This window comes from Armigeres subalbatus, chromosome 2 (genome assembly GCF_024139115.2).
Source record: "Armigeres subalbatus isolate Guangzhou_Male chromosome 2, GZ_Asu_2, whole genome shotgun sequence".
Lineage (NCBI taxonomy): Eukaryota > Metazoa > Arthropoda > Insecta > Diptera > Culicidae > Armigeres > Armigeres subalbatus.
In genome coordinates this window covers 266,605,388-266,631,924 of record NC_085140.1, presented here as the reverse complement: position 1 = coordinate 266,631,924, position 26,537 = coordinate 266,605,388, and the positions used below count along the sequence as shown (strand labels likewise).

Genomic DNA, 26,537 nt, shown 5'->3' with positions numbered 1-26,537 from the left:
ACAGCAACCCTGCAAAGATGGTGTTCGCTTCCGATCCGGCAGGTACGAGACGGCGTGGAGCGCAGCGAGCGAGATGGGCAGACCAGGTGCAAAACGACTTGGCGAGCGTGGGGCGTATCCGAGGATGGAGAGATGCGGCCTCGAACCGTGCATTGTGGCGTCAAATTGTTGATTCAGTGTTATTTGTTTAGATGTTAACTAAATAAATGAAATGAGGAAGATCGAAACCGTAAAGAGACGAGGCATCTGTACCGCGCTAATAACACACGAAAGTTTTATGAGAAGCTGTATCGTTCCTGTAAGGACCACATGCCTCAGCCTAACATGTGTAAGGTTGGAAATGGGAACCATCTTACGAACGAGCGTGAAGTGATCCAGAGGTGGCAACAACATTACGAAGAGGGTCTGAACGGCGATGAGACAGACGCAGGATATTTGTTATCCAGCTCAGAATCTTCAGGAAATTCAGGAGGAGATTGACCGACTAAAAAAAGCGAAGCTCCTGGGTTTGACTTCCAGGAGGGGTATTTAAATATGGTGGTGAGGCACTAGCTGAAGTGCTGCAAAGTGTAATTATCACGATTCCCTAGTAGCACAGTTCAGATCGATTTGGTTGCAGTAACTTCAATCAGCGACTGATAAGTGGCAAGTGTGCTACTCGGGTTTGGAAGAAGGAGGTTCTGCCGCAGATGTGGATGGAAGGTTTTGTGTATGACATCTACAAAACGGGTGATAAGCAAGTTTGTAGCAACTACAGCGCCATAACAATGCTGAACGCCGCCTAAAAGCTATTCCCCCAAGGTACAAGGTATTGCCCTCGACTAGCACCAATTGCAAGAGCGGTCGTGTGGCAGTACCAGGTATTACTGAATACGACATGCCCAATGCCCATCTATTCATCGACTTCAAAGCCTCATATGATACAATCGATTGAGATAATGTCAGACAGAAGACCTGTGAAACTGGTTCTCGACGACGATCCGATGGGTACAAGAAGACGAGGAGTGCAGCGATCGTATCCGCATAACGACTGGATGAATTTTCTTCATTCCTTCAGCAGATATGTTCATAGTTTCCGACGTATTTATATGATATTTTCTCGTGCGGAAATCACGAATCAAGTTGAGTGAACCATGAAAAACTAAAAGTAAGATTCGTTTGGAAATTTCGCATGGGCAGTTCATATTTCAATTTTCAATGGATCGTTTTTGCATATTCAATGGTACAATGTAAGGGGTGCCATCTGAAAACCAGAATGGTCTAATTTGAAAATATCTAAATTTTTTAATACCATCCCAACCGGCACTTGAAGGTCAATTTCGAGCTGTAAATGGACAAGTTTTCCGTACAAATGAGTTTTTGTAATTAAACTAATGCTTTTTAATGGTCACCAGCTGTTGTAAAAGCTCATGCTTTTCGATAAATTTGCGAAAAATACGTAATTTCTTTACATCTTCGGCAATGCCATCGACTGCTGTCAGTCAATTATACAGACCCATTCGATTTTGGCAACACGTTCGGAATATTTATGTTGCTAAAATCGAATGTTGTCAACATCAAATGGTTTTTGTTTTCTCGTGATATTTCTTCTTTTTCAACATTACGTTTTTTACGCAAAACGGTCTTGTTTTACTAATTTTGCCAATATTTTGCTTATTACGGTCCAAAAAGCGTTCAAAATCAATCGTAGGTAATGTAAAAGGCCCAATCGCTCGAAATTGCACTCAAATTCAAAGGATGGAATAATCAATACAGTTATAATATCCAAAGGCGCATTTTCATTCAAAAATTCTGGAATAAAAGTACACCCACTGTGCCTTCATCATTTCTCTTAAGATCACACTTCCTTTCACTGAACGATCCTATCCGGAGCCTACAGAACCTATATCCGCCCTTCCATTCTCCCGCCACCGCTGCTGCGTCTTTCAACTAAAACAGCGTAGTTCGGTGAAAATGTTCCTCCTGTCTTGCTAAGTGTGGCTTCCATCAAGCCATCCGCCCTCGGGTTTTCGGCGGATGTTTCGGCAGAAGTTCCCCCCGCTGTTTTCTGCTCTGTGCGGGACACCGAAAGGGCGGCCTTGTGTTCCCGCAGTATAAGGCGCCGTACACCCACCGACAACGGCGACGGCAATGGGCAGAAAGTCGTGGGGTCTGAGGACCGAAAAAGAAACCGGGCATATCCCTATGCTGCTGCTGCTGCTACCATTGCGATAAAGCACCCCGGGGGAAGGGTAAATGAAAACCATTTTTAGCCCAAGCCAGTCGACGTAACAGTCAGTCAGTGGAAGCCCAGGACGTCCCGAATAGAGAAGAATAGCGTTAACGTATCAAAACTTGAATGAAACATTGATTGATTTGTATCGCACGGGAGAAGTTCGTACGCATAAATCAATTTTAAACTAAAGAGGTGAGCCAGCCCAGTGCTGCAAGCCTCTCTTATAAAGAAAAAAAAAGACTAATATTTAAATAATATTCGACAGAAGTATTCCTTCTTGCCTTCTTTAGCATAGCGGTAAATAGCTGTCCATTTTGGTACATTTTTCAGTTAGAAATTTTATTAATATTGTGCTTGCCACATAATATACGAATGCAAAAATGGACAACTTAATATCACCCTAAATTTCCGTATTTGTAACCTTATTGAATTCATTGCTGTCTACAACGCAAGAGCATGCTGAATGTGGCGGGGTTTGATTACCTGACATGTCTAAGGAAATACCGGGTTAAAAATTCCCTATTGAAAGCAGTGTAGCCCACTGCCTTGATTTAATACCACACAATAACTCTGACTTTATTTCGTTTCATTACAAATTTCTCAAACATGAATAGAACACTGCCGAGGAAACTGAAACACTACTGATTTTGCTCTAAAGCTCTGTCTCACTCTCCGACTTAAAACTAATTAAACTTTAAAGCGACAGTTCGAAAATTTAACAGATCTCTGGTAATGATTATGGCTGGTGCTACCCGACAATACCACTAAGACATCTTTCAAAAATTATTTGATATCCATCAAAAGTAATCTTGCGAGCAGGGTTGTTTGATAATTTTTCGAATTGTTACTTTCAAGTTTAATTTGAGTTTAAGTTGGGAAATTAAACAGATATTAAAAGTCTGATAAATTATTATTGAGTAACTTAGGGGAATTGTTACGAAGTTAAAAGACTTCCCTATCCATTTACTTCCACTATAATCACTTTGTATCAACAGATACGCATTTTATTTTCCACTTGAAAACTTTTTCAGTGTTTTGTTATTGATAACAAAATACTGAAGAAGTTTTCAAGTAGAAAACGAAATACGTATCTTTTGATACAAAGTGATTATAGTGAAACAAAATGGAATAGCGAAGTCTTTTAACTTTGCCATTAAAAGTCTATCAGTAGATATGTCAGAAGAAATCACCTCCGGAAAAGAAACGAGTGCTGAAAACTCAGCGAAAATCAAATGTACATATTTCTTTCATCATCAATCTGACACAACAAGAGGGTCAGTGTCTGATCATGAAAAGAGAGACATAATTGAAAGATATTATATATTGAGTACTATCATGATGCCTAGCTTGTAAATTTAGTGGATCGCATAGATTCGATGAATCTTTTGGTGTAAAACTAAAATTGTAGTTGTTTTATAGTTTCCCTCTACTCGGACAGATGAGGAATTGCGCGAGGGCGATGCGAACGATCTTTCCTGGGATGAGAAGGGTATACGACGTCGAACGGAACCATGAGCCGATTTTTTTTTGTTGGCACCGTATTCTGTATCCTTTCGAAAGCGGTCGCAAAGATGCAACGGTGGACGGGGATGCTTTTAAATTTTTTAGCGTTCCTTTTTTCGGCTGCCCGAGCTGAGCTGTTGCCGAGGAAGAGGAAAAAAAGTGTAATCAAATGAAACTATGAGTGCCGACGACGAAATCCACCTTCCCGAGAAAAGGCACTGTCGTCGTTTCGTTGGTGCGCTATCGTCGTCGTTTCCATCACCGTCGTTGCAACCCTCATTGGATTGGATTGTCCTCTAGCCAACAACGTTGGAGCTGCATCCCTTAGATGCTGTGTCATGATGAGGATTTTTTTTCTGGATTTGTACTGTTGACAGGAGTTGTCTGACACTTACGGAAAGCAAACTGTTTGATATTGTTGTTAAATGATAGTATAAAATAAACAGTTTTAGTGACAATTAGGTTGATGTCTTAGCACGTCTATAGTTGACTATACTTGGGTATGTGACAATAGTCATAATGTACTTTAGGCATAATCCAGTATTATTTATGGCATGGGCAGTGCCTTAATGTATTGTCTGGCTAACGTACTTATACCTATTCAGTATTCCCCTCTACTCGGTTTAAAATAAAATTTGTACTATCCCTAATATAAGTAAATAAGGTTCAGAAATTCAAATTATCATCATGGTATTCGAAGGATTCCTGTAGATTTTGAATCTTAATGTTGTATTTACTTCCCTGATAACCAGTAGATCCAAGAATAGTAATTTATGTCGTCGACGGACCTCCAGCATTTCCCGGGTAGCACTCCTTATTTCTATAGGTTGTTGTCCATGAATATTTCGCACAAAAATGGTGAATGCGGATTCCCCATCGGTGCTCCTTTCGTTTGCTTGTAGTAGTTTCCGTGGAGCATGAAGCAGTTCTCCGTTATGCTTACCCTTGCCAGATTTAGGTACATCTTCACCAGCAGCCATTCCTCCAGAAGATTCAGAGCGGCCCACCGATGAAACTGTTTCTCGAATCTCCTTCCCGGGTTTATGGACCTTATGGGAACCTTTCGTTTGTACCAGACAGGAACTGGCGGACAGGTAAAACAAATATAGAAGGGGGCGCTTTCTTTGGGGATCATGGCTCCAGACCAACACTAAACCAAGTCGTTTCAATAACCATTAACATATTAGAGTCTATTAAGGGCCCCACAAATTGCTGGCCCCAGGACCCCTCCCGGCTAAGTCCAGCCCTTATCGAGTGTCAATGTCGTTCTTCCCTAAATTTGGATCCTAGCCATCTCGGACAAGCTGCTTATACTTTTTAAATCAGAAAAAAAGTCGAATGAATAATCTGGTATTTATTACTATTTTTTTTTAAAATAAAAACAACATATTTCTTACTTTTCATCTACACTCTTTCTCTGCTATCTTACTCTACGTACATTAAAATCACATTTTATTTACTTGACTGCTGCGATAACATGATACAGATAAGTTTTATTTTCATCTCATCTACAGAATTTCTCATTATTCTCTCTCATTATGATATGTTGTTAGTCATTCAATATAATGTTATTTTTTCTTTACTTCACAGGTAAACTTCGTGGCTTCACAGGTAAACTACTTGGCAAGAACTTCGTTCTTACATGAAACGCAGCTTCACATTCTATTATCCATATCTACAATTAAAACCCGCATACGTTTTTCATAAATTTGAATAAAGTGCTTGACAAATCCGTTTTGAATAAAATTCCAAACATGACTCGTTTTTGTTTCCCAAGTTTGTTTATTCAGTAGGCTCAGACGTGTGTAATACTTTACTATGATACGAGCCATTTACTTACTTTCAATGAGGAAATATGAATGTGGGAAATTAAAATTGAATATTTTGGAATTGCTTATTCAAATTTTCTGGAGAGCCACACTACAGCCATTATTTACCACTAAAATTTATTATGCATTGATGTTCTATCAGGCTACCAATTTAGAACCACCACAGCAAAATAAACTCATGTAGGTAAATTCGGCCAATGAAAGTTCAAACGATAATTCCTTCGAAAACTTCCCATAGCAAAAATAGAGTCCGTCGCATAATTTTTAGTTGTGCCGCAAGAGAAGTTATCAAATTTTCTTGTAGGTTTTAAATGAAATGTTTTTTAGCGATTGCTGAAACATGAGAAATATATGAAAAGATGCAAAGTAGGAGGAATGGAATGGGCCTGGGTTTGACCCGAAGACCTGCGTATGAGGCAGAAGGGATAGCCAAATGATCACCAAGCCCGTTGATCACAGACATTTAATACAGTATCCCCCCGCTTATCCGGACCACGCTAGTCCGACGACTCGTTAGTCCGGATCTCGCTAATTCGGAATTTTCCGGATTAAAAAGTATCAACACTTATTTAAACACATTATGCAGTCAGTGGCAGTGAGCAGCTTTATGAAGTTCTGCACCATATTATGTCGAAAATATGGGAAGACGAGGAAATGCCTGCTAGCTGGCCTCATTTGCCCTCTATTTAAGAAAAGGCACATACTGGAGTGCGTCAATTACCGAGGAATAACCCTCCTTAATTCGGCGTACAAAATTATGTCCCGTATTCTGTTCAACAGGTTGAGACCGCTTGAAGAGTCCTTCGTCGGCGAATACCAAGCAGGTTTTCGTGAGGGCCGATCAACGACGGATCAAATGTTTACCGTGAGACAAATCCTTGATAAATTCCGGGAGTACAACTTGCAGACACATCATCTGTTTATTGATTTCAAGGCGGCGTACGATTCAGTGAAACGGAATGAATTATGGCAAATTATGCTTGAAAATGGTTTTCCGGCGAAACTGATACGGCTGATTCGTATAACTTTGGACGGATCGAAATCAAGTGTAAGGGTAGCGGATGAAATATCGACGTCATTTGTTACTCAGATGGATTAAAGAAGGGTGATGCACTCTCGAATCTACTGTTCAATAGCGCTCGAGGGAGCGATTAGGAGAGCTGGTGTGCAAAGAAGCGGTACCATTATCACAAGATCGCATATGCTCCTGGGATTTGCGGACGATATCGATATTATCGGAATTGATCGCCGTGCCGTGGAAGAGGCTTTTGTGCCTTTTAAGAGGGAGACAGCGAGGATTGGACTCACGATCAATACCAGCAAAACGAAGTACATGGTCGCTGGCAATCAACGTGGGTTCATTAGTGGTGGTGGTAGCGAAATGGTGCTGGATGGTGAAAAATTTGAAGTGGTAGAAGAATTTGTGTATCTTGGAACATTAGTGACGTGCGATAATGATGTTTCCCGTGAGGTGAAAAGGCGTATTGCAGCTGCAAATAGGGCTTATTACGGACTTCGTAACCAGCTTAAGTCCCGTAGTCTGCAAACGAAAACAAAACTCGCGCTGTATACTACTCTGATTCTTCCGGTGGCTTTATACGGCCATGAGACATGGACGTTAAAGGAGGCTGATCGGAGAGCTTTCGGAGTGTTTGAGCGTAAGGTGCTGCGGACAATACTCGGCGGTGCACATGAGAACGGTATCTGGCGGCGTCGCATGAATCACGAATTGTACCAGGTGTATAAAGGGCTGGATATTATAAAACTTATACAACACGGCAGACTACGGTGGGCTGGTCACGTTGTTCGTATGCTGGAAGAACGTCAAGCGAAGATAATATTTAGTAGAGAATCCGGAAAAGGACGCAGGCTTCGTGGAAGGCCGCGTACACGATGGCTTTTTGCAGTTGAAGAGGACCTGAGGGCGCTCAATGTTCAGGGCGACTGGAAGCGATTGGCCCAGGATCGAGTCCAGTGGAGAAGAATACTCCATTCGGCGTAGGTTCATCGAAGAGCTGTAGCCCATCAAGTATCAAGTAAGTATGCAGTCAGTTTTCAAATTTGTGCTGCGATTTTGTTTTGGTTAATTTGTATGGATTTGACAGTCAGATTAACGAGAGAAATCCCGATAGTCCGGCCATACATTTGTCGGATCAGCGGGGGTATACTGTACTTTGATAAGAACTTCGAAGAAATTCACGCAGGATCAGGTTACTTTCTCTAGATCAGCGATTCTCAACCTTTTCTTTGAGAAGTACCCCTTCGAGCTTTTACATTCATTGAGGCCCCCTATTTTTTCGCTGTGGAAGAAAAATCTCATAACTTATGAGAAGTTTAAAAAACGGAACTGAAAACGAACGAGATATTATGTGCTGCCTATTATAATCGCATATTGGCTGGATTTCCTACTCATATGGGACAAATATGCGATTTTGGGTAGTATGGCTCTTTAGAAAAAAAAAATGTCTGAAATTCTTGTTGTTCCGTGAAACTTTCCAATTCGAATTTAGTTTTATCAAGCTTTGTGTAAGACTTTGAGGAAATTTGAAGGCTTTCGAGCTACTTGAAAGTAAACTTCGGAGCCTTCGAGCATCTTGAAAGAATGCTTCCGAGCCTCTTGCAAAAAAATGAGCCTTTTAAAAGCATTTTGAAAGGACGTTTTTAAGCCTCTTGAAAAGAGGCTTTCAAGCTCCTTGAAGGAAGAATTCCAAGCTTCTTGAAAGCAGGCTTCTGAGCCTCTTAAAGGGAGGCCTCCGAATCACGTAAAAGAAGGCTTTTCATCATCCTGGTAGGACGCTTCCGACCCTCTTGAAAAGAGGTTTTCAAGCTCCTTGAAAGGGGAATTCCAAACCTTTTGAAGGGAAGCTTCCGAGCCTATTGACAGGAAGGTTTCGAGTCTCATGAAAGAAGGTTTCCGAGCCTCTTAAAGGAGGCTTCCGAGCCTCTTGAAAGGAGGCTTCCGAGTCTCTTGAAAGGAAGCTTCCGAACCTCTTGAAAGAATGCTTCCGAGCCTCTTGAAAGGAGGCTTCCGAGCCTCTTGAAAGCCTTCCGAGCCTCTTGAAAGTACGCTTGTAAGCCTCTTGAAAGGAGGCTTCCGAGCCTCTTGAAAGGAGGCTTCCGAGCCTCTTGAAAGGAGGCTTCCGAGCCTCTTGGAAGGAGGCTTCCGAGCCTCTTGAAAGGAGGCTTCCGAGCCTCTTGAAAGGAGGCTTCCGAGCCTCTTGAAAGGAGGCTTCCGAGCCTCTTGAAAGGAGGCTTCCGAGCCTCTTGAAAGAAGGCTTCCGAGCCTCCTGAAATAAGGCTTTCTTCCGAGCCTTGAAAGGAGGCTTCCGAGCTTATTGATAGGAGGCTTTTGAGCCTCTTGAAAGAAGGATTCCGAGCTTATTGAAAGATGCTTCCAAGCCTCTTGAAAGGAGGCTTTTAAACTCCTTGAAAGAAGAATTCCAAACATTCTGAACAAAGGCTTCCGACCATCTTGAAAGAAGGCTTTAAAGCCTCTTGGAAGAAGGTTTCTGAGTTTCTTGATAGGAAGCTTTTGAGCCTCTAGAAAGGAGGCTTCCGAGCCTTTTGAAAGGAGGCTTCCGAGTCTATTCAAATTCACTTGGTATCAGAAAACATTTTAACAATTTCATTGATATATAAACCCTTAGAATGTTATCACTTTTTAATAACTTATAATGCTCTACGATTTTGGTTTTCTACACATTTTCCAGAGTTATTTTCAGGATGATTTCAAAAACCCACGAATACTTGTATTAATTATAACGAAATTTAATGAAATTTATTTCACATTTAAAGTGTTCTAAAAACTTCAAAGCTGATTTTGAAAACCTACATAAATCATGGAAATGCGTAAGAAACTTCAGAAATATAATGAAATGCACTTAATCCAAATTCGACTTATAAACAATGTGATTAAGAAACCACAATCTAGATCACACTTTTATCTGTAATTATTTTATCGAAATGTGATAGACACAACGTATTGATGCAATCACTGTATTATTGCAAAACCTTTTTTTCACTAATTCTGTAATGCAAATTACAAGAGTGACAAAGACTTAGAAAAACAATTTCCGTTGCAACCCAAGTATCGATTGCCTTTGCCTTTTTTCTTCATAATTGAATCACGAAAATTTACGCATTGAGAATGAGTGACGACTGACGATACAATTTCATCAATTTTGATCAACGATAGATAAGCAATATGTTTGTGCTACAACTTGCCCCCATTTGACGGTATCACACATGACTGCTTCAAAAACTCCAACGGGTGTCGGCTTTTTGGGACCATCTCATCATCTTTTTCCCGATGCGTTGGAAACTTCGAGGATGTGTGTTGGACATGTGGGTACTAACAGCAACCGGGCGACCGCGCCTTGATGCATACGCATCTAGGGCCTATCCTCGACGGTAGATTTCACGTTCTACCATGGATCCTGGGTTTCATCTCCACCTTTACTGCCGGGATTGTAGCAACCGAGGACGCGAAAGAGACACGCATGGCTGCCTATATTGAGAGTGCACGCATGATGGGACGGAATTGAGTTTTCTTTTTGTGCCAACCACGACGCTCTGTGCCAGCGATTCCAGGACGAAATCTACTCACTCATCCCACCGTGTTTACATCTTTGGTCCTTTCCACCCGTCGTGTGGAGCGGTGTGTGCATTCACTCAGGATTATGGATTTGTGTTGTGGACGACGAGTAACCAGCGAAAGGTGGAGCAGATTGGAAGAAGTTTTGCCGGCTTATGATATAAGAGCATCACAGAGGGTTGCGATAAGGTGGGGAGGTTTGAGCGGGGATGAAAAAGGACGTGGGACTAGCTTTCCATTACGGGTCCCCGTGCATACACAACCAACCAGCAGTACCTTTGGGATGTTTTAGGGGTAGCATGTGTTTGCATAATGCTCAAGTGCGTTTTTGCATACACATCCAATCTAGCGAAGCATGCTGGTGAAATGAAATTTTTCGGTCCAGGTATGAAGGCTGATTTTTTGTCGCTTCCATGTAATACACAGAAAATATCTGAAGCATTGATTAGATATGTACTTGGTGTAATTACAGCTATAATTATGATTTTAATATAACTTAAGGTTACTCCTGACAGAATCCGATTTTCAAATGGGTCGCGTTTTCGGGGGCACACCACTCGATACGGAGGCGGCGGACAACTGTCATTTTCGTTGATTCAGTCGCAGCATGCGTGAAAAAATAAAAATGACAGTTGTGCGTTGCTTCCGTATCGAGTGGTGTGCCCCCGAAAACGCGAGCACTTTGAAACTTGGATTCTGTCAGGAGTGACCTTAATAGAGTTACGTGCAGGGTTTGCAGAAATCGCTCTCAATAGATAACGAACAACGATAAAAGAGAGGCAGAAACTGTTCCGAATCATAACAAGCCATGGTAACAAATTTATCAAACTTGTATACAAGTGCGAAAAAACAGAATCGGATAGGAAAAATGGTGATTCTCGCTTTGTTTTCGCTCCTTTCGTGTTGGTTTCTGCAAGGCTGTGTAGAACAAGTTATAATGCATAATCAGAGCCAGAGCTCCCCGCATTTGGAGCTTTCTAAAAGAAATTTATCATGGGGTATACTCTCCCGAATCAGTTCTCTATCATGACAGCTTGCGAAAAAAGTCTCTCGCGGTATGCTACATATCGTATATGTATACAGAGATGATAAGTGAGAGACTTGTGCTTTCTCTTTAGGATTCAATACTTGGTTACGTGCTAAATATGGTATCTTACGTACACCCAAAACACATATCTGACAGTTATGTATTTAGTGTAAAATCTTGGCATATACAATTCTGCAAGGTTTTAATACAAGAAATATAAGTTTTTTAGGTTTTTTTATCTAGGCTAAGTGCGAAAAGTATACTAAGTATACGTAAAGACTATAGGATCACTCTAAAACCGAGCTTTCGGTAGAAGGCTCGGAGATCCATAGTTTTATATACCAAACGACTCAGCTCGACGAATTGTGGTGATGTTTTTTTTCAAAATCGATTTCTTTTAAATTTTTTAAATGAATGTAAATTGATGAAAACAACTGAATCTATCTCCCTACAGTGCAATTTTGACCTATCTTATATGCTTTTCTTGTTATATTTTATAAAATACGAGAAAGGCACCATCACCGCTAGGTGGATTATTCTGAGTTTTTATGAGCCATACTGTAGATGATTTTTTAATATTTTGTATAAAATAAACACGAGGGTGTCCATTATAGAAATATTTTGAGAAGTCTACAATTAGGAAGACGAACATCTCAAAATGCAGCATGAAAATTAAATTGAGGGTCGACTAGATAGAAAAGCAGATTATTAAAGATCCCAGGGGGGACTATAAATTCAGTCGGGCATGCAAATGTTGATTTCAACGAATAACATCGTGTATTTCAGTGTTTTGTGTGTGTCACACAGGGGTGCAGAACTTGTCATTAGATGCTACTCGAATCTAATATGTTGGAAATTTCCTTGCCTTATACACGGTAGACCTGTGCGCCGCCGCCGCTGACGATTTTGGGTCGGCGCGCCGCCGATCATAATTTTGCCAAGCCGATGACTAATCGCAATAAAAAAAATCAATTAATTTAAGTCGAGTCGAGTCAAGCACGAGACACTGAAAACGGCCTAATACTTGATGTAGAAATACGTATCTGTGAAAAAATACAGCGTGGTGGAGTTAATTGGAGCAATTCTAAACTAGTCTTAAGGCAGTTCATAAATGTTGTTAAGGTGGATCTCGTCATAATTCAATTTCAAATCTACCTCAAGCGTCGGAGAAGAGACATACATTGTCTTGGTTAATTAATAGGTTGGTTGATTTGTTTGAGAGTTTGAACTTTATCTAGTATAATACAGTATACCCCCGCTGATTCGACAAATGTATGGCCGGACTATCGAGGTTTCTCTTGTTAATCCGACTGTCAAATCCATACAAATGAAACAAAATCACAGACAACACAAATTTGAAAACTGACATCATAATGTGCCAAGGTGACTCGCAAAATGGGTTTGTTGTTCATAAGCTTTTGTGGGACCTGGATGCATGCCCAAAGCGTCCCCATTCTTAAAGGATCTGGCATTGGTGCAGGAAAATTATTAACGTTTAGAAATTTCAAGTTAATTGCACATTAGTTATTTTGACAATATTAATATTTTTATTTATATGAATCAACTTATTTAATCAGTTTTCTTTGTTTGAAGATTTGTGCTATTAAGACAGTTGGCTAATAAGGCAAACTGATTTAGCAAAATAATTAAATTCCAACTATGAATGCTTTACCGATTTTTTTGTTCCGAATCCCGAGTAAGTAATTCATATTTTGAAATCAATTTCTGATTATAACTGGCAAAACCACTTGCTGAGCATCAGCAAAGCAAATATTGCTGGGTAAATATTACGAGCATCAGTTAAAAACGCTTATATTCACAGCCATTGTAACCCAGAACTGGGGCGTTGTCGCCTCGCTGCATAGTATTTAGTCAAATTATTTAGTTAAAACGTCAGGTATTTTCAAACATTACGAAAATTTAATGTTATTTTATTGTCTTGAAATGATTTCATACTGTATTATAAAAGCCTTATTGTAAAATTCATGGAATTTCTGAGAATATTTGAAAAAGTATCGTTTAAACATTTATTTATGAATACCTTTGAAAAATACTCCAGAAATTAGTTCGGAAATAAATCAAGAAATGTATTTGATAATTTCTCCAGATATTCTTCCGGAAAGTTTCTTTTAAAAAACCTTAGAAGATTATTTTAGGAATTCTTCCTAATATTTGTTTGGGTATTCCTTTGGATATTTCTTACAAAATTTCTCCGAATATGCCTTAAAAATTATCATTACGGATTTCATCAGAAAATCCTTTACGATTTGGCCCCTAGGAAATTGCCGCAAAAAGTTCTACAAAAACTCCTCCGGAAACGATTTCCAGAAAGTTCTTCTGAAATTCTTTCGGATATTCCTTAAAATATACCTCAGGAATTACGTCAGAATTTCCTCCACGTATTCCTTTGTTTAAAAAAACCTTAGGAAATTCGTTAAGTTTCGTTCTTTTAGAAATTCCTTTGAAAATTTCGTACGAAAATCTTTCGGATATACCTTCCGAAAATCATTCGCAAATTCCTTTTGAAATGTCGACAGAAAATATTTTAGAATTCCTCTAAAAATTCCTTCAAAATTTCATTCACAGATTTCTTCGGAAATAAGTTTAGTCTTTGCTTTGGAATTTCTTTGGAATTTCTTCGGAAATTAATACGGAAGATTATTTTGGGAATTCCTTCGGATTTTTATTAGAAAAAAAAACGTTGGAATTTTCTTTAGAAATTCCTCTAGGGGCTCTTAAGCAAGTTCTTTGACAACTTTTCCCTAAATTCCCATTGGAATTGTTGAAGAACTACCTTAAACAATTCCTTGGGAATTTCTACGGGTAATCCTTTGAAAATTCTTTGGTAACTTTAGGAAGAAGTTCTTGGGCATGGGTTCTCAAGGGTTCTTTCTAAAATTACGTAACGCTAAATTTGGTAATTTTGGACCCTCACCCTTTTGTATGGAAGGTTTATTTTTTTGTATGAATCGTAACGCTCGGCTTGACCCCCTCTCTCCCCATTCAACGTTACGTAATTTGTGAAAGGCCCCCAATAATTCCGTCACAACGTTCTCCATTTCTTTTGATTTTTTCGGGAATCTCTTCAGAAATTAATTCAAAGAAATTTCTTCGGAAATTGCTTTTGGGAACCATTCGGAAATTCTTGTAGGAATTCCCAGAATTTTTTTTTCGAAATTTACTGAAAATATTCTTCCTGATTTATCTGTAGGAATTCCTTCGGTTCCCTAATGTTAACTATTTTTGAAGTCGATGCTACCGGGTAAAATTATAAAATACCTATACATATAATAAGCAAGGCCTGCGTGCCCAAACCTTTGTTCCTTCTTCTTTTTCTTAGTGGCATTACATCCCCACACTGGGACAGAGTCGCCTCGCAGCTTAGTATTCACTAAACACTTCCACAGTTATTAACTGCGAGGTTTCGAAGCCAAGTTACTATTTTTGCATTTGTATATAATGAGGCTAACACTATGCTATTTTTATGCCCAGGGAAGTCGAGACAATTTCCAATCCGAAAATTACCTAGACCGGCACCGGGAAACGAACCCAGCCACCCTCATCATGGTCTTGCTTTGTAGTCGCGCGTCTTACCGCACGGCTAAGGAGGGCCCCTACCTTTGTTCCTTATGACGAATAAACGAGTCTACATTTAGCAAGCAAACAAGCTAGTTCGGTTTTGTATTTCCTCGGTGTGATTTGTGGGAAGCCAGTCTTGGGATCAATAGTGAAGTTGGCCAAGTTCGGACGAAGTATTTTTACACTAAGTTTTTTCGAAAATTTCTTCTAAAGTATTGTCTGAAATGTCTTTATAAACTCTTTTCGCTATTCCCTCGGAGAGTCCTTTCTGAACCCCTTCGAAGATTTTTTCAGCAATTTCTTCGGAAATTATTTTAGGAATTCTTTCGGAAACTTTTTCATTCCCTAATAAATTTTTGAATGAAATCCTGGAAGAATATTCTATGGTTTCACCTGTGGTTCTACTAAAGGAATTTCCCAACGAGAACCTTAATGGTTTTTGAAAAAATGCCTATATGAGTTTAAAAATAGTTGTTTCCCCCGGAAATTCCATCCGAAACTCCACTAAGAACTTTTTTGGCATATTTTACCAGCTTATGAGGAAAATATTTAATCGTGCCCCAGAGGAAAATATTTACTCAGCCAGAGCTCATTTAAGTTATGTTGATCATCTATTGCGATTTGTCCATACAAGAACGCGATGTGGGGAGTAAACTGTCCATTGTGGTTGTCATTGGTGGATTCCATCGTGAATGTCCTTCCAGCATTCAAGGGTCACAGCAGGTGAACGAAGTAGCACTGCAAATTCTCTAAATATACTAGATGTGCAGCCGCTCAAACCTTGCCCAATTGTATATGTAACTCAAAGAATAATAGTTAGATTTTTTTTTTCTGAAATTTAGATATATTGAGAAGTAAATCGACTGGACTTTATCAAAATTCTGAATTGGGACAACTTTTGGAAAAAATATTAAGAAATTAGTACTATGACACAGAAGTCTGATTCTCAATACTGCTCAAGGGTTACGAAAAGTGAAGCAGGATTCGTCGTTAAATTTTGATTCATAAAAATCACAGAATAATATAATAGTTTTAATTTGGTCACTGGTAATTTACTATGGAATGTGCTGTTTGATGATCGACAAACATAGAATATTACAATTTTAATCATCGATTTTCATAGGACGATTCGTACCGTGTGAATCAAAGCCGTGTGAATTAAAAAATCCGCGTTAAAATTGATTTTTTAGCAATTTTTTTTTCATCCCCGCCGGTTCACGCCGCCGGCGCCGCCGAAAAAAGCCGTGACGCCGCCGCCGGGGCAAAAGTGACCACTACGCCGCCGCCGCCAATTGTATGACCGGCGCACAAGTCTAATACACGGGTAAAAGTCCGTTCCCCGAAATGAGGAAATGATTCAAATTTGATGATTGCATGACTTATTTTCTTCTAACGCATCCAATACGTTACGATTTAATTCCTGAGAATGAAATATTTAAAAAAAAGTCCAATACAGGGTTCGAACACGAGCTCGTCTTTTTTTTTTTTCTTTTCTTCCTAAACAATGGAGGGGGAATCTGCTCAACAGACATCCTGGGTTGACCAGGAAGTGCTGGGTTAGGGGCCACCTCCAATGAGGGAGGCAGGGCTGCATCCCCGACCAGCTAAACCGTTTCCATTTCCGCCAAGCCCATCGTCCCTTCGGTACAACCAGAAAGTAATGCTTCAAAGGGGGGCCAGTGCATGACGCACCCTCGAGGTTAGCTGCGTGTCCTTGCAGCATCGAACATCGTGACTCGCTTTTTTAGAAGAACACCATGGTATCGTGCCAGCGCATTGCCGGCTTTCCAGGTGGCCTTACCACGCCCTATGTCCTCGGAAGGTGGGCAGGGTCGACTTCGCGCCTGCTTCCCTCTGCACGACTGGTATCAAGAATGATGATGCCGCGTGCACCCTAAATTGACCTTTCTGCGATAGGGCCTATTCGCCAGCACACAGAGGGACTTGCCGACGCGAGGCCTACGCCTGCCCCAGCCTTGACGAGGACCCCTTTCCGTCCTCGGGCTCGGAACCCGCCCGGTTGACCGACGCCGCGAAAGCGACGATACCATGTTGTTCTTCGCGCGGCCACTTGTTCGATAAAAGGATCGAGGTATGACCCATGAAGCCGACTCCGATCCCTTGGACCACCTCTTATTTGCGCCTGAACTAGCCATCCTTGAGTCCACGCGCCACCTTCTGTGTAGCTCCGAGACGATTTGGGCGATAGCCGATAAAACGGCGTTCCAGCCAACTTCGTCTTTACACATCCTCCGAACTAGGTTGTCCGGGGTAGTGTCCAGACCACATGTGGCAAGCATGTGGTCACGCATTGCGCGAAAACGTGAGCACACGAACAACACGTGTTCCGCCGTTTCCTCTAAACCTGCGCACACCAAACACTCGGGCAAAGCCGAGCAAGCCAGCTGCTTTACCTGCACTTTGATTTTGCAGCACGCTTAAACGCCGGGCACATCGAGCCCTCCATGGGGTGCTTGCTGTTCACAGCTTTGCTGGAACAAATCAAACAATTGGGAGGGTTCGTGCAGCATTGTGCCTTATGTCCCTCCAATCCGCAGCGTCGGCAGAGATTGCTTCTGTCAGGGCCTTTGCAGTCCCATTGCTTGTGCCCCGGTTCCAGGCACTTGAAGCAAACTTCGGGTTGCTCGTATATGCGCACAGGGCATACCGACCATCCCACCTTGACGCTCCCTAACTTGACTACCTTGGAGGCGTCCGCTGCAGATAGCCGAACCAATGCTACCTGCGTCCCTGCCGGACCTTTCCGTAGCCGAACGGCTGCGGTGGGCGTCTCCACTTCACACTGTCGCCGCAGTGCCGTGACGAGCTCTTCGACTTCAGTGATCTCGTCCAGGTCTTTAACCCTTAGATTCACCTCCGTCGTGAGTGCCCTCACCTTGACCGTCTCGCCCAGGACTTCCTCCGCCAACTTCTTGTATGCGGCGCCCTTTTGCGAGACGCCCCGCTTCAGCTCGAGGATCATCTCGCCCATCCGGGTACGTCTTATTCGACGTACGTCGGCGCCGAGTTCACCGAGCTTGACGTCACTCCTCATCGCCTTCAAAACATCCAAGTACTTAGCCTCGTCCGCCGTGATGACTAGGGCATCGCCCCTGGAGCGATTGGCGCCTACCCTAGACTTTTTGCTACCCTCATTCGCCTGGGCCTTCTTTTCGGCCCTTGACGTCTTCGGTTTCCTCTTGTTCTTGACCAGGGTCCAGGAGGCGTCATCCCCTCTATTTCCCTGGTCTGGTGCGGCTGAGAACTTTCAGCCTGCCGTAACCCCTTACCACCGTCTTGCCTGAGTGGACGGACCTTTCCAGGTCCTTCCTCCCCCGGTTTTGGAGGTACCTGACCGGGGTTCAGCTTCCCAGCCCCACTACCCTTGTTCGGGGTAGTAACCCTCCGCGTTTTGGAGCGGCCCCCAGGGAGCTCATTCCGCCGTTTTTGTGTCTGCTCCGTTGGAGTAGTCACCCCCGACGTACCCGCAAATACTTGAGCCTCAGTCTGGGTAGACTTTGGCACCACCGTCTTAGCTGGCACGCCTTCGGTCGACTCGACCTTGCCCGAGTCCGCGAATCCTTGGGCCTCAGTCTGGGTAGACCTCGACTCCACCGATTTCACGGGTTTACACTTGGCCGTCCCGACCGCCCTCTCCAGCTTGGCGTCCAGCATCGACTTTCGAAGTTTCTGCAAGCTCCTCTTGAGATCCTTGCTGATATTATGCTTCGATGACGCAAAGTCGATGATGGCGTCCAGCTGTTCCGTCGCCACCTCGAAGGCCGAAAGCCCATCGCGTTTGCGGTTCATCGCCTTCACAAGCCATGGGCCGTCAATAACCCCTTCCGGCGTTTTTATAGCCGAGAGGAAGGTTGAGTGACCCACGCTGGCGCTGCGCACTGAGCTGCCGACTATTGCCTCTGGCCTCCTAGGCGGAGACCTGAACAACCCACCTCTTGCGAAGGGGTTGTCGCCTACACTACTACCACTAATTGAAGAATTGACTTGGTTTTCCATTTTGGTCCCACGAGTTGCTCGGGAAAAGAGGTCCACCACGCCAGAGCCCAGCATAACGCGGTAAGGGACAATTACTGTGGAGGGTGCCCAGGTACCCCACAGGCTCCGTTAAAGGCCTAGCTTATTATTTCACCCCCCTGGCCATGCATCCTCTCGGCACGGGTCGCTTGACGCCTTGGGATTAGGGGTTAGGGACGATGGTCCCGGTCTAACTCGCAGTGGCCATGGGGAGGGGTCGTCAAGCCCTTGGACAAAGTCCCTGCTGCCCCCAAAAGTCTGAGTCTGTCAAAAGTCAAAAGTGAGTGAGTCAAAAGTGAGAGTCTGGCGTAACACTTCTCAGTCGTCCTTACATTTCTTGCAAAAAGAAACAATTCGTTGACGTATTTTTCAAAATATTCTCTCACAGTGCCGCCAGTTTTGAAACTTATAACTTGTCATTATGTTATATTTTTCCAACCTAGTAAAACAATTAGTTCACACTCAAGTGAACTTTTGGCATATTTTTTAACAATTGGGAATACAAAGTCTGTACGCATAGTTTCCACATGAATGCAAAACCATGCATTGAGTGAAACCTATTTATCGCTATGTAAAGTGAGTTGAAATCAAAATATTATTAGCTGTTCAGACTCAGCGAAATAATAACCCTTTGACGTTTCCATATTTTCGCATTTTTACGATAATCTTTTTCTTCTTCTACCAATCGACTAAGCTCGTCGAACTGAGCAAATGTCTGACTGTCCGTGTGATATATGTGTGCTTATGTGTGTTCACGTTAAGGTACACCGGAGCAAATTGAAATGCGGGGTAAGTTGAAACGGAAGCTGTAATATAGATAGGAAATGACCAAATGGTCTGATTATTTTTTTCAACAAACTACTCTTTTAAACGCACCTTCTGACTGCCATTCCCAGAAGATTGTAGCTTTCATAACCTGTCATTGTTTATTTTTCGCCCTTTGCAAAATTCAAACCAACTATTTGGCGTGCCAATGAAACAGGTCTCAAAACGATCAGAAAAAATATTTTAAGCTCTTTTTAGTTAAGTAACGAGTTAAGTAACTCCATTTAATTCCACCAATTATTTCGATAACTTTGCAGATACGTATTTCAACCACAACTGTGTGGTCGTCTTCAGTGTCTCGTACTTGACTCGACTTTTCGAGTTAGAATTAAATGGAGTTACTTAACTCGTCTTTGACGCTCAAAACGATGTTTGGAAAAGTTTTTTCATCAAATTGTCACGGTAGGTAATCATTCAATGTTGAATAAGCATAATGATTATAAAAAATCGATGAAAGACCCGTTTTAATTTTTGTATTGGTTGTTTGATATTGTTTCGTATGTCCAACTCATCGGGGCAAATAGAAATGCGGTGTTGAAACCTGGGTGGTGCGGATAGAGCCGCTTTTCTGCTCTCAAGCAAGTAGAGGGATATTTTGAAATCTATCCCATAAGCAAAATTATTTTGCAGTTACTTGCCTGTCAAACATTTCCCGCTCTTTGAATTTCTCTTTCCATGCTGCATGAGGTCGCAAAAATGCGCAAGACTCTACATGACTTTACGATGGTTTGCATACATTTCTGGCCCAATCAGCTGTTCAATCTCGTGAAATATCGTAACGAATGCTTTTTAATTGCATTCCTACTAATTTTCCACTCGAAATATAATGTAAAAATATTTGTTACAAATAATACAAAACTCAAACTAAGTTTATTTTTATTTTTTTCTCAAATAATAACAATACTTCTCAATATAGGATCTGAATCGAACATAACCACAATCTTCAATGTTTGGCTCCGGCACAATAGAAAAGTTTGGCTTCAGTTTGACAACCAAATCGATTCTATTCGCATCACCCAGGTTGAAACAACGAATCAAAACGTCACCCTTGCAATTAAAAGTAATATTTTTTCAGAATTCAACATGGTCCGTAAATACATACATTCGGAAAACATAAATTTATAAAAAACATGCAAACTTCTGAAAATAAATGTAATAAATTTCCGCCCATTCCGTCATGAATGCAACCCTCCTACAATCTCCACTAGAATGAAAATGGGTCATGTTTAAACTGCAGTTTTGAGATTCTTAATCTGCTGAGCACTGACTCTCAGAAAAATAAAACATAGAGTATGTAAACATTTCGTTAACTAATGTGCACTTATGAAGAAGCCACAAACGAATTAATCAAGTGCACAATATACAAGTGAACCAAATAATGAACCATCCTGAATAGTAATCCAAGTGGTCACCAGTAGGAGGAAATCAATTTGATAAATTTTCAGCGTAATGCGTACTTCAGAATTTGGTTTCTGAAAATACGCTTGTGACTTTGTTGTACACTGCCCTTATTCACATAAGAATCCCATGTCATTTTCTCCGACTTGAGTAATTTGCCGTTGAATTTTTCAAACTTGTTTTACATGGAGAAATACAAAAAAAATATAAATTGATAATAAATTTAAAAAAAAATTGTTATCTTTCCAAAAAATTTGTGAGAAAATTCCATTACAAATTATCATAATTTACTTTAAAACTATATAATTATATATAAAATATCCATCAGGGCACCCAATTGAAGCGATCCAAGAAGAGTGAAATTGCCAACTTCCTATTGTTAACATTTCGTGGATACAACAAACCTACTATTTTATCCGTTTTTCTTAAACAAGAGACAATCTTATGCTAATTTCCGAAAGAAAATCAAAATCGTCAAAAACTTACATGGGACTCTTATGTGAATCCTGGCAGTATTATAGTATTTAAGCACCTTTACAACCTCGTGCTTCTTGAGTCTCACTGAGTACATACATTTGGATATTTATACGGCAAAATTAGCTTATGTGTGTATATAACGCAGTGTTTCAACTTGCAAACGGATTCAAAATATATCAAAGGTTGATTTTTTTACAACACTTCGAATTTCAACTTTGAAAAAACCGTTTCAACTTGCCCCGGTGTACCTTAGCTATAAAACATATTGGCCAAATTTCCGCATAGTTGTTCTCAACCAATTTTCTCGCAACAGTCGATGCGAAATCAAGCGTAGCTGATCACTATTGAATTTCAAGCGATTGCGTATTTAAAAAATGTGAATATTCAAATAGTTCTGAGACATTAGCATTGAATCATAAAATGTTATAAAATGTCTTACAGGGTGCTAATCTTCGGTATTTGTTGATAAGTTCTAAATCACAGATGCCGCCAGCTGTATATTTTTGCGCCACCTATCCTGCTTTTTATTGTAGCTATGGATCTACTATGGAATTCATTCTTCAGCGAAAGTGGCACATGTTACATTGAGTAAATTTTACAGGAGACGCATTTTTCCAAAAAGTTCAAAAATAAAATTCGCATTTGTAAGTACTGAGGGTCATGGGTTTGAGCCTTTCGAAGGGAAAGTGGTTTCCTCTCCAATCCACTACATTTTTCAAATCAAAATCTTTCACATAATGTACATATTCACATCTGAGTTTTCAGAATATTATAAACTTTTTCTTTTGATTATAAATAAATAAATAAGTAAATAATAAGTACATAATATTATAAAAACATTAAAACGAAATGTGATATTTTTGCGCTTTTCAATAATTTCATAAATAAAAGTGCATTTAGAATTGGTAAATATACTGCTTCTACTATACTTAAAACTCATGCAAATAATAAAGATTTATATCCTAGTTGTTTTTATTAGAGTTATTTTCAGGTTTATCTCTATTTTTTTTTATTGTAGCTGAAACCTTGATAGACTCTTCTGGGCATAGTATATCCATTTACTTACCACACAAGATACACTCAACCCTCTTTTTACGTCACTTATTGGGGGGACGTAAATCGAATGTGACGTAAAAAGAATTTTTGCTAAAATTTCTAGTATTTCACTTAATTTATTGATAGTGAGGATACTTTCAAATACAGGGGTTAGACAAAAAGGTTGAGTTAGGCAAAAATTTGACGAAGTTCAAATCAGCATAACTTTGCGTAGAATGCTCCGATTTGGATCAAACTGGGACCATCCGACGCGGAAACTCTTCTAGTATACTGGCCCTATGCGAAACCTCTGATTGGCCCTTGGCCACCGGTGGTGTTCCGGGTTTTCCGAGGGTATGTTAAAAATGCATTTTTTCTGCTGCTTGTCATTTTATATGACGTTTACTGACATCATGTTTTATGTTTTCCCCAGAAACTAGAACTAATATGCTGACCAATGCTGGCTGCAGATCGAAAATCCGTTAGGTATACGCAGAGATATGGCCATTTTCGTGAAAACGATACGGGATTGGCCATACACCCTGAACAAATGTCACTTTCGCAGAACTTCCGGAACCTGTTACAAATTGGCCAAAGAGTCTCACAGTCCTCAAAATATATCTCTAATAAAGATCCTATATTCATTGTCTTGGGAAAACAAGAATTTTGACACCCATATATGCATGGTTCCAGATGGTGCCAAAACCTGGAAGGTCCATGGAACCTGATATAAGGGTGGTAGTGGACACTATCATTCTGGAAATGTTTCTGTAATCATTGTTTCGCAAAGCCACGAAGTCAGATACTCATATTTGCATTATTCCGATCTGTTATCATTTCGTCATGTTCCCGGGACCGTTTTTACGGAAATGACCATATCTCTGCGTAGTTTTGATGGATTCTCGATCTACAGCCACCATTGGCCGGCATATTAGTTCTAGTTTTCGGAAAAAGCATAAAACATGATGAAAGTTAACGTCACATAAAATGACAAGCAGTGGAAAAAATGCATCTTGAACATACCCTTGGAAAACCCGGAACATTTCCGGTGGCCAAGGACCAATCTCAGGTTTTGCAGGGGGAGAGTATACTAGAAGAGTGTCCGCTTCTAATGGTCCTGGTTTTATCAAAATCGGATTATTATACGCAAAGTTATGCTGATTTGAATTTCGACTTATTTTTACCTATCTCAATCTTTTTGTCTAACCCCTGTACATTCACTTGCGTCTTACATGAGGTATTGTAAGATCTCTCCGAATCCAGCAGATGTTATAAGATCTCCAAATTGTCCTGGAGTTTGAATGAAATGGTCTACCGAATCAACGAAAGCCTTCATGATATCCCAAGTCGTGGTATCAACTCAATTATGTCCTCCGAGGATTTGTCTTTCACTTGCGTCTCGAAACAAGACATATGAGGTGTTATAAGATCTCCAAATTGTCCTGAAGTTTGAATGAAATGGTCCACCAAATCAACCAAGGCTTCCATGATGTCTCCAGTCTCGGTGTCAACCCAATTTTGCCCTCCGATTATTTATCTTTCATATCCGTCTTCAATTCTTGCATGTATGAAGTTGTAAGATCTCCAAATTGTCCTGGAGTTTGAATCAAATGGTCTACCGAATCAACCAAAGCCTTCATGATGTCCCAAGTCGTGGTATCAACTCAATTATGTCCTCTGAGGATTTGTCTTTCACTTGCGTCTCAAAACAAGACATATGAGGTGTTGTAAGATCTTCAAATTGTCCTGAAGTTTGAATCAAATGGTCTACCGAATCTACGGAGGCTTGCATGATGTCCTCAGCCGCGGTATCATCCCAATCATGCCTTCCGAGTATTTGTCTTTCACTTGCGTCTCAAGTCCAGGTATATGAGTTGTTTTAAGATCTGCAAATTGTCCTGGAGTTTGAATCAAATGGTCTACAGAATCAAACAAAGCTTCTACGATGTCCCCAGCCTCGGTGTCAACCCAATTTTGTCTTCTGAGTATTGGTCTTTTACTAACGTCTCAAATACAGGCATATTCGATAGTCCTGGAGTTTAAATCAAATGGTGAAATGAATCAACCAAGGCTTCCATGGTGCCTTCAGCCACGGTATCATCCCAATCATGCCCTCCGAGTATTAGACTTTTACTTGCGTTTCAAGTCCAGGTATATGAGATGTTTTAAGATCTCCAAATTGTTCTGGAGTTAGAATCGAATGGTCTACCAAATCTACTGAGGCTTGCACGATGTCCTCAGCTGCGGTATCATCCCACTCATGCCCTCCGAGTATTTGTCTTTCACTTGCGTCTCAAGTCCATGTATATGAGATGTTTTAAGATCTGCAAATTGTCCTGGAGTTTGAATCAGATGGTCTACAGAATCAAACAAGGCTTCCACGATGTCCCCAGCCTCGATGTCAACCCAATTGTGTCTTCTGAGTGTTGGTCTTTTACTAACGTCTCAAATACAGGCATATTCGATATTGTAAGATCTCCAAATTGTCCTGGAATTTAAATCAAATGGTCTATCGAATCAACCAAAGCCTTTTAGATGTCCTAAGCCGTGGTATTAACTCAATTATGTTCTCTGAGTATTTGTCTTTCACTTGCGTCTCAAAACAAGACATATGAGGTGTTGTAAGATCTCCTAATTGTCCAGGAGTTTGAATCAAATTTTGTAATGAATCAACCAAGGATTCCATGGTGCCCCCAGCCGCGGTATCATCCCAATCATGCCCTCCGAGTATTTGTCATTCACTTGCGTCTCAAGTCCAGGTATATGAGATGTTGTAAGATCTCCAAGTTGTCCTGGAGTTTGAATCAAATGGTCTACATAATCAACCAAGGCTGCCACGATGTCAACCCAATTTTGTCTTCTGAGTATTAAATTTTTACTAACGTCTCAAGTCCAGATATATGAGGTGTTGTAAGATCTCCAATGTGTCCTGGAGTTTGAATCAAAAAATCTAATTAATCAACCAAGGCTTCCATGGTGCTCCCAGCCGCGGTATCAACCCAATTATGTCCTCCGATTATTTGTCTTTCACTTGCGTCTCAAATCCAGGTATATGAGTTGTTTTAAGATCTGCAAATTGTCCTGGAGTTTGAATCAAATGGTCTACAGAATCAAACAAAGCTTCCACGATATCCCCAGCCTCGGTATCAACCCAATTTTGTCTTCTGAGTATTGGTCTTTTACTAACGTCTCAAATACAGGCATATTCGATATTGTAAGATCTCCAAATTGTCCTGGAGTTTAAATCAAATGGTGAAATGAATCAACCAAGGCTTCCATGGTGCCTTCAGCCACGGTATCATCCCAATCATGCCCTCCGAGTATTAGACTTTTACTTGCGTTTCAAGTCCAGGTATATGAGATGTTTTAAAATCTCCAAATTGTTTTGGAGATAGAATCAAATGGTCTACCGAATCTACTGAGGTTTGCACGATGTCCTCAGCTGCGGTATCATCCCACTCATGTCCTCCGAGTATTTGTCTTTCAATTACGTCTCAAGTCCATGTATATGAGATGTTTTAAGATTTGCAAATTGTCCTGGAGTTTGAATGAAATGGTCTACAGAATCAACCAAGGCTTCCACGATGTCTCCAGCCGCGATGTCAACCCAACTTTGTCTTCTGAGTATTGGTCTTTTACTGACGTCTCAAATACAGGCATATTCGATACTGTAAGATCTACAAATTGTCCTGGAGTTTGAATCAAATGGTCTATCGAATCAACCAAAGCCTTCAGGATGTCCTGAGACGTGGTATCAACTCAATTATGTTCTCTGAGTATTTGTCTTTCACTTGCGTCTCAAAACAATACATATAAGGTGTTGTAAGATCTTCAAATTGTCCTGGAGTTTGAATGAAATGGTGTAATGAATCAACCAAGGCTTTCATGGTGCCCCCAGCCACGATATCAAACCAATTATGTCCTCCTATTATTTGTCGTTCACATACGTCTCAAATACCTGCATATGATACGTTTTAAGATTTCCAAATTTTTCTGGAGTTTGAATCAAATGTTCTGCCG

The 26,537-nt window shown here is 40.8% G+C and overlaps 1 protein-coding gene across 1 annotated transcript in view; it reads left to right on the top strand.

Moving 5' to 3' along the window:
- Window positions 1–26,537, top strand: part of LOC134209713 (nucleolar protein 4-like) — a 141,448-nt gene that overhangs the window by 81,026 nt on the left and 33,885 nt on the right. The window contains exon 6 of the mRNA XM_062685725.1: window positions 5,309–5,329. Within this exon, the coding sequence (XP_062541709.1) occupies window positions 5,309–5,329 (21 nt within the window). The remainder of the gene's footprint in view (window positions 1–5,308; window positions 5,330–26,537) is intronic.